The sequence below is a fragment of the Rousettus aegyptiacus genome, unplaced genomic scaffold, assembly GCF_014176215.1.
Source record: "Rousettus aegyptiacus isolate mRouAeg1 unplaced genomic scaffold, mRouAeg1.p scaffold_m13_p_1, whole genome shotgun sequence".
Classification (NCBI taxonomy): domain Eukaryota; kingdom Metazoa; phylum Chordata; class Mammalia; order Chiroptera; family Pteropodidae; genus Rousettus; species Rousettus aegyptiacus.
Window position 1 is genome coordinate 150,582,552 of NW_023416284.1, and position 8,953 is coordinate 150,591,504.

The 8,953-nt window shown below is 46.5% G+C and overlaps 1 protein-coding gene across 3 annotated transcripts; it reads left to right on the forward strand.

Moving 5' to 3' along the window:
- Positions 1–480: 480 nt before the first annotated feature.
- VGLL2 (vestigial like family member 2) lies at positions 481–8,533 on the forward strand. Of its 3 annotated transcripts, none has more exons than XM_036221209.1 (4): positions 483–824; positions 3,020–3,326; positions 5,380–5,937; positions 7,043–8,533. In XM_036221209.1, the coding sequence occupies exons 1-4, from the start codon at positions 744–746 to the stop codon at positions 7,084–7,086; spliced, it is 990 nt and encodes a 329-aa protein (XP_036077102.1). In that variant the 5' UTR covers positions 483–743; the 3' UTR covers positions 7,087–8,533. The 3 variants fall into 3 exon arrangements, with proteins under 3 accessions (XP_036077098.1, XP_036077102.1, XP_036077106.1); XM_036221213.1 differs by having other exon boundaries at positions 498–824; positions 7,187–8,533; XM_036221205.1 differs by lacking the exon at positions 7,043–8,533 and having other exon boundaries at positions 481–824; positions 5,380–6,373.
- The last annotated feature ends 420 nt before the right edge of the window (positions 8,534–8,953 follow it).

Below are 8,953 nucleotides of genomic sequence, written 5' to 3' on the forward strand. Positions count from 1 at the left end.
TCCTGCATGCCCTGTACGGGTCCCGGACTCCGTAAACATCCTGTTTTCGATGACCGGGAGGTCCTGGGGGAATGTGCAGTCCCTCCGGCACATCACCGGGAATCTGTCCCCACCGCGCCACCCCCGGAGGCACACACTTAACTCTACAGTGTGAGCCCGGGGCTCTTCTACAGGACCTTTCCCTACCACGCACCAACTTCCTCTCTCCCAGTGTAGCAGTCCGCATTCTCCCACCCCCACCCCTTCTCTCTGCCCCTCTCAGTCTCTCTCCAGCTTAGCCTGAAAAACCCATACACCTCACGGCACAAAGCCTCAGGGCTCAAGCTTCCAGCTGCTCAGATCGCTGCACGCTTGGCCACCGGGTAGTCCGGGGAAGCGCACACCCGCATCCCCTCAAGCCCTAATCCTTCGCTCCCCATTGGGCCCCCGGGCCCCCGCCCTTCTCCCATCCTCCCGTTTCCCTCGGCTGCCTCGGAGTGGCGTCAGCACGCCCGCCGGGCGTGGGGTTTAAATGCCCACTAGCGGGAGCCGGGACGCTTCTGTCCCGGGGCGCGGTCTGGGCTGGAATTGCAGGGGTGGGAAGGGAGCGTGCGAGCGGGATCCACGCCGCGGAGCGCGCTGCCCCTCGCTCCGCCGCGGATGACTCGGGAGCACGGGTCCAAGTACCGCCCATGCAGCATCCCTGCGCTCCACCGTCGGGGAATTAATGATAAAACCCTTAACTGTCTCCGCTGCGGGGAGCCATGAGCTGTCTGGATGTTATGTACCAAGTCTATGGTCCTCCGCAGCCTTACTTCGCAGCCGCTTACACCCCCTACCACCAGGTACGTGTCTCCTCCGGGCCAGGACCTCGGAGACGGGTGGCGCGCCCAGGCTCTCGCAGCAAAGCCTGTAGCCTGAGGGCCACTGCGCCTCCGCGCGGGTCCCGGGCGTCGGACCTGCGGCGGGAGCCTCCCGGATGCCGGGATTGCCCGCGCTGCTACCGGGTAGATTGAGCTAACCCCTTTAGCTTGCCCGTTTGCTCTCTTGGAAAGGCAGCTAAGCCCTGCTAATACGTGTCCCAGTTTTGCTAGGAATAATTAGCCGAGGATCGCGCCTGCTGGATTTTCTTAGTTTCTGTCCGCTTCCAGATTTGCCCGAGCCTGAGCCCAGTGCGGGTACGGGGAGATAGGAGCAAAACTCACGCATATAAAACCAAACGTTGGTCCCAACAAATCAAAGGCCTGTCTCTATCTTTTTATTTTGAGATCCAAAGACCAAATGTGAGATTCTCATCCCTGCAAGCTTATATAAGGCATACATTTTATTTTTTCCCTTTCAATTCTCAGGAGCTCAAGCCAGTTAATTTCAGAACCAAGGAATTCATTACAAAGAGAACTGCGCAAAACGCATTTGTTTTATAATCTTTGTTCTGCAAAGTTTTGAGGAGTATTATTGGGGAACAATTGACTGCGCAGAGGCCAGCTTCATAGATAATAATACTTCAGCTCCAGGAGCTTGAGGAGCTGAAAAGGGCTGCCCTGCACTCAACAAACCCACTTTTAACCCCGGTTCTGCAAACTTAACTTTTGTTTAAATATTTTTATTTCTCCTTTCTCTGGGCTGCGTCTGTTGAACAGTTCTTTCCATTTCCTCAGTTGATATATTGGAAACTGAGGACACTAGTCCTCATGGGGGAGGGGAGGGAGCGCGTAGGAGATCGGACCAGGTTAGAAAGTGAGAGCCTGGAGTCCTGCTTTGAGAAAATTGAAATACATCCCTACCCGCAGTTGATGTTTTCATTTGTTTTGCTTGCAAATTCAAAATATCTATTCGGTTTTTGCTTCCCATCCCCCTCCTCTTTTTTAACTTCCCAATCAGGAGTTTATTTAGTCTTAATATTAATTTTAGGAATCACCAGAGTACCTCATTGTAAGCCAAGTGGGAATGTGTTAGAAGTGGTGATATTGCTAAGTAACTCTTTTGGCTTCAGTGTCTAAGATGAGCTCCTTCCCACGCTGGGACTATTGCAAAGAGAGGTGGGTTGTTTTTCTGTTTGGTCCTTTCTCCTCCCTGACCTTAGACCAATCTATTGCATTTTCGTATGGTCAGTTTCCCTTGGAAGCCATTTCTGCCTGCATAATGCTTTAACATTGCATTCAGTCCATTGCTCTTTTCTAAGAAAATATTTTAAGTAGCTACACTTGGTTTTTTAAAATCACTATTAGGCAGTCGCAATTTACCCAACCTCACAGCCAACATCCTCTGCAGCTCCTTTTTATTACTTATTTCCTCAATGTGCACAGAGATGGTGAGAGTGGAAATTCTCATAACCCATTGGTTTTTCTTCAATCAAAGGAAGATCTCTTTAAAAATGAGACAGACTTTTAAATAGTGTATGTGTGACTAAACAAATATCAACTTAGGTTTACTAAAATGATCCATGTCACAATGTTATTCCACCTTTTACCCCCACACGATTCTGTCATAAGTGGAACTATTTCAAAACTCTGTGGCATTTCTTTTTTTCCAACTTGGTTGTGTGGAGTGGATTTTTATATTTTCATGTTCTATCGTGAGGATGCTTATCCTGCATCTTGTGCATCTGTCTTGAATTCCTAGGCGGAGAGCAATCAGGCCCTAACTGGACTTGGGTGCCCTTTACCCTTGGAGCCTGATTTAAAAATACATTTACCCTAAGTCTGACGCTGGTGGTTAAACTCAACTTATAACCTGGCTGCTTAGGCATCTTCTGGGACCTTCATCCTGATACTTTCAAAGAGCTTTCCCTATGGCCTGGCAGCAATTCTGGTGTGACAGAGGCACCAAGAAAGTCAACGTGCCTCTCAATAAGCCCACTTTTGTAGAGATGCAGGTTGGGAGGCCTGCTGACTATGTAGGCCACCTTACTGAGCATGGGCTTAGGCACCCATGCCAGTCGCCCCTTGGATACCTTAGGGATCAGATGAGGGGGTGCAGTCTAAACTCAATTTGCCATCTCTTCTGAAATTGACCTCTCTGTTCTTCTCTCTTTGAGCAGAAATTAGCCTATTACTCCAAAATGCAGGAAGCCCAAGAGTGTAACGCCAGCCCCAGCAACAGCAGCGGCAGCTCCTCCTTTTCCAGCCAAACTCCGGCCAGTATAAAAGAGGAAGAAGGCAGTCCGGAGAAAGAGCGCCCACCAGAGGCGGAGTATATCAACTCCCGCTGCGTCCTCTTCACCTATTTCCAGGGAGACATCAGCTCCGTGGTGGATGAGCACTTCAGCAGGGCCCTGAGCCAGCCTAGCAGCTATTCCCCAAGCTGTACAAGCAACAAAGCACCGAGAAGCTCGGGGCCCTGGCGTGGTGAGTATAAGGTTTCACTGGCAAAGGGGATAGAAGGCCCTCTCAACATGGTATCCACCTAGAGAAGCTCAGTGACATGCAGTGGAAGGAATACTAAGTCTCAGAGAAGAGATGAGGAGGGGCATTTAGGGGGATAAGGAAGTAGAAAGAGGAATGGGCACAGGTATACGATCTCTCCTCCAAGAAGCAGAAGAGCAGAGCAGAATGACCTAGAAAAAAAACACTAGCCTTGGAATTGGGAGGCTTGAGTTTGCATGTTGACTCCACCATGTTGTAGCAACATGACCTTGGGGAAGTCTTTTAACCTTTTTGAGGTCATTCTATTTACTGGTCTCAAATTAGAGTGATACTTGCCCTCTTAACTATCCCCGGAGATGGCAATAAGATAAATAGAAAAATCTATGGAAATGTGAGGTTTCCAACATTCCCCCAAGCCAGCAGGGAGGAGGATCTTCACTTACTACAACTTATAGGGCCCTTACCCTGTTTCTTAAAGTTTACCCAGAAAGAAAAGTCACAGGTCCCACTGCAAGCAAAATCTGCTGAAGAATGTTTCCGTGAACCTACCTGTGCCATTTGTCAGGTTTCAGTTACTTGGGAAATCTTGAAGCAGAAAACATCTTTCAATAAGCAAACAAAGTAACAAAGAAATAAGAATGTAGGTAGAGCCAAAACATTTCTAAAGGATTTCCCTAAAACACATCCCTCTTTCTCGTTCTTCTCTTCCCACAAAGCCCACTTTACCCAGCCTGGGACAATGATTTCTTGAACAAGTCAATTAAATCTCCCTCCTGTTCTGAAATCTCAACCTCCCTTTATTTGGTAAACTTCTCACTAAGCTTTGTTTTTGATGTGTACCAAGCTGGGAAATGAGGACTTTATCATAAAAAGGAAAACATATTACATTTTGGGGGAAATGACAACCATCACTCTCCCTTTTTTTTCTTGAGTGTGACAGTTTGTACAAGCCTTGCCTAGACAAGCTCCAAAAACATTAGTTTTAAATACAGAACATTATTTTTATTCTCCAGTCGATTAAATATGTTTAATAGGAAGACTATTCATCACTTAAAATGCACTTTAAAAGTATTTTAAATGTTCTAGTCTGCGTGCCTATGCCTTCCCCATAGATATTCAATGAAGATCCCTCGAATTTGAAATAAATGTTCTGTTTTCCCTCCCTGCTCACTAAAGGAAACAAATTTGATCGAAATGTTGTCCTTTTAAAATGCTTTTAAGAACTAGGGGTCAACAGTGATATTGACAGTAGCAGCAGCAGCAGCAACAACAATGATAGTAATACAATTATTATAAGTGTGGCATCCACACTTCGGTGCAGAAAGTATCTTAATTAAAACTTAAAAGACCTTTCCCTTCCTGTCCCTCTGTGCAAGCAATACAGCTGCTCTTTTAGTATGTCTCGTTTACTCTTTTGCTTTAGTTCTTGGAAAAAATATTTGAAAGAAGTTTTCTAGAAAGGAGGCTAATAATAGCAATACTTCGAAATATGTCGATGGACTTCTAGTCTATCAGAGACACATTTTCTAGAGCAAGGGAGGCTGAAACGCGAGAGGGGATGGTAGTGTGATCGCTAGGCGGCCAACTAGGAGTGGGAAGAGGTATCTTTAGCTTGAGGAGAGGCTGCAGGTTGGAAAAGGGAGGAGGCCGTGTCTGCTCCTAGGCTGCGGAGGCAGCCGGGAGTGGATGAAGCTCCCCGCGCCCCAATACTGGGACTGGAGGAGGAGGTCTATCCCGCTCTTCCTTCCCCCGTCATTTCCCGGATTTACGCATTGGTCACTTCTACAAAATCCGAGGAAGCAGAGACCTCCTCTCAAAAAGATTCCCCCATTTTTTCGTGCCCTAACTTCAAATTCACAAGATGCAGCCCCCTTAGAAAGACTCCGCCCCAAAGCCTAGGCTGTGGCTGCTTTTCCGTCCTTGGCCGGCCCTGCGTGTTCCGCTCTCCGGCGGCCTTGCGGGGTCCGCACTCGCGTCTCCTGGCGGTGACATGCTTCTTTCAACCTTTGCTCCCCTCCGGCTCGTCGGCCTGCAGACGGCTCCTTCCCGATGAGCCAGCGCAGCTTCCCCGCCTCCTTCTGGAATAGCGCGTACCAGGCGCCGGTGCCCGCGCCGCTGGGGAGCCCGCTGGCCGCCGCGCACTCAGAGATGCCCTTCGCCACCGCCGACCCCTACTCGCCGGCCGCGCTGCACAGCCACCTGCACCAGGGTGCGGCGGAGCCCTGGCACCACGCGCACCCGCACCACGCGCACCCGCACCCGCATCCGCACCCTCACCCTCACCCTCACCCTCACCATCCCTACGCCCTGGGCAGCGCCCTCGGCGCCCAGGCCGCCGCCTACCCGCGGCCGGCAGCGGTGCACGAGGTCTATGCGCCGCACTTTGATCCGCGCTACGGACCGCTGCTGATGCCCGCCGCCTCCGGGCGCCCAGCTCGCCTCGCGCCCGCCCCGGCACCTGCGCCCGGCAGCCCTCCCTGCGAGCTCTCCTCCAAGGGCGAACCTTCCGGCACCGCTTGGGCCGCGCCTGGAGGACCCTTCGCGAGCCCCACAGGGGACGTGGCCCAAGGTCTGGGCCTCAGCGTGGACTCAGGTAAGCCGGAGAGGGAGCTTGACAGACTTGGCCCCTCTGTCCTATGCCTCACCCTGGACTGAGCTCTGGACCTCCTTAGTTCTCTTTGGATACCCCAGTGACACTGTAGTGCGAATGTCTGCATGGCCAGGTTGTGTTTCAGCAGACAGATGACTCTGTGCCACCTGTGGGGGTAAGATAAGAATGTAGGACCCTGCCGTACCCTGATCGGTAAATATTAGAGGACTTTAAAATTTAATAAAATTTTATTAAATTTGTTGGAAAGATTCTAGCTCTGCGCTGTTCAGTTCTGTAGCCACTAGCCACATGTATCTGCTGAGCGCTGGAAATGTGGCTAGGCCCTATTGGCTGTCTCTTTAAGTGTATAACACATACTAGATTTAAAAACTTTGTCCAAAAAAAAGTAAAATTCATCTCACCAATATTTTTATTGATTACATGTTGAATTATTTTAAACACTGCATATTGGATGTATTGGGTTAAATAAAATATGTCACTAAGGTTAATTCTCACCTGTTTCTTTTTACTTTCTTTCAATGTGGCTGCTAGAAAAATGAGGCTCCCATTGAGTTTTTATTGGACAGCGCTGATCTAGAGTAACTGCTAAGAGTAGTTTAAAATTCTCTACCTCTTGGGGAAGGTGAGTCTTATTATCTAGTGACAGTTATAAGGAAAGAAAAATACGACTCTGATATCAACTTAATGGTCAAATTAGATAAATCTCTTAAAAACATAAAACTTAACAAGAATACGATTTAAAGGATAATATTAAGTTTCTGACTTAAAGAGTTGAATTTAAAAGGTACATTCAAATAAGGGTTTACTTTTTTGCTTGCTTTAGTTTTAGGACAAATGAAAAAAAAATAGTTATAAATGCAGTCTTTGGCTCGTAGTCTTGCCCACTGTTCCTTCCCTCAGGTGAAGGTTTGACATTTCTGTTGACTTTCATTCATGCCCTTTAGATGAATTCTGACTTTCACAGTAAAACAGTGGTGTTTGCCTTTCTCTTTCCTTAAATATCTTGTGCCTTCCCTCTCCCACCCTTTTCTCTCCCGTCTCTCTTTCTCTTCTCCCTCTCTTTCTTTTATTTTCTCTCTGCTTTCAGGTTTGCAGCCTCAGGACAAAAGCAAGGATCTGTACTGGTTTTAGACAACCCACCTTCTCCCCTGTAGGTCTCTGCCTAGCGCACATGGTGACACTCAGAGCTGAATCGAGAGGGTTTGTAACAGCTTCTGATCTTGGTTTGCAGCTCGTCGTTATTCCCTCTGTGGTGCATCCCTCCTGAGCTGATCTGCTGACCCAGGGTTCCCCTTACCTTTCCCTTCCGACCAGCCAGGAGACTCGGCATCTGTGCCTCTCACTTCAAGGATGAGGACACGGGGGAAGGCAGAGACTTCAAATTTCTCCATGTGTCAGGAAAACCAAAACACACATCCCAGAAATTTCTTCTAAAAATAATTCTTTCTGCCGAAACAGCAGATCCGAAGACTCTGATTACGTTTAACAGCTTTTGGACAAATCACTGGAAGTATCTGTGTTGAGATCACTTAGGTGATATAAGATATTTTTGGAAGGAGGGAAAGAAAAAGAGACTTTTTGGTGTGAATATTTTTTATGCTGATGTTAATTATTTCATTAAGTAGTGCAATCATAGCACTATTGATGGCAGTATCCTCAGATTTAAAACGTTATTTGTATTTGCATTGAAGACTGTGGTAGAGAAGTAAAAAAGAAACCAATTCCTTCTTCCTCACCTCTGTAGCCTCCAGCTCCCTTCCTACCCACTCCCTCCCTACCACCGCCCCACCCCCCACCCCCCACCCCCCATCCCAGACACAAAGACACACTTTTTCCTTTGGATTATGAACATGGAAGCCTCAGCCTGAATGTGAGTGGCAAGTGGCTTATCTGGAGCCACCTGCCCAAGTCTTATTGAAATGCAGCTGTTGTGGGACAACTGTTTAAAACTCCAGAAATACATCGACCAAGGTGGCACTTCCCAGTGTTCGGCACAACAATTGCAATTGCACTGGATATATTTTATATGTGTGTGTGTATATATATCATATTTTTTACAAGGAACATTTTACGATGAAAGAAGAAACCCTTCTCAGCCTTCTCTCCCACAAATTCTGCCCCTTGTTCTAACATCCTCTGAATGGGGGGAAAAAAAAAAAGCAACAAGAGACCCCAAATGAAGAACAACTAGGAATCAGCACAAGAAGGAATGTTCCATGGAGTCTCCAATACCTCGAATATTTTTCTCAGTCTCTATGGTCATGATTTGGTCACTTTAGTAGTGAGATGGGGGAAGAGGTCTGTATGTGGGCAAAGCTAAAGGATATGAGGAAGAAGAAACAAACATTAAAGATAATCTGTTTACTACAAGGTCGCTATGTTGTTTCATAAAAAGAAAATAAATGTCTTAGTTTTTCTCTAGAATAAAATAATTTATAGAAGATCTGATGTCAGAAAGTAATACTACTTTATATTTTGTGTGTGCATATGTGTGTGTGTATTTTCAAGAAAAGAATTGTTAAATTCTAGACTCTTATGACAGTAGAGTTGTCAAGATAAAAAATGTCTTTGAAATATTGGTTATCTTCATATTTTAACAAGCTAGGCTAAGAATCTAAACCTATCACTAAAGGGGGAAAAGATTACTATGAAATTAATGGTTTTCTCTTTATGTCCTCATGACACCAAAGTTATTTGTGTATCTCTGAGGGAGATATTTTGTGTTATGCCCAAATTGCCCTTTAGATTGTTAAAGCATAAAAATATTAGTTCAAATCTTGACCTTAATTTTAACATGAGAGGCAAATATAATTTATCCTGAATAATAGTCTCAAGAGTTGGGGGAAGTTAAGGGACCTTACTCAGCATAGCTTAGCAAAGTTACCCATCATGTCTTCTTCCTATCATGTTGGTAGCTGTGATGTAGATTACAATCATTACAAGGGCCTATTATTGTTTTTGCTCAGATGGAAGGTACTATATTATTATACTGCACTAG

Coding starts and splice junctions, on each gene's coding strand:
- VGLL2 (XM_036221205.1), top strand. CDS start 744: ATGAGCTGTCTGGATGTTATGTACCAAGTCTATGGTCCTCCGCAGCCT. Junction 825..3,019: donor CTTACACCCCCTACCACCAG/GTACGTGTCTCC, acceptor CTCTTTGAGCAG/AAATTAGCCTATTACTCCAA. Junction 3,327..5,379: donor AAGCTCGGGGCCCTGGCGTG/GTGAGTATAAGG, acceptor GTCGGCCTGCAG/ACGGCTCCTTCCCGATGAGC.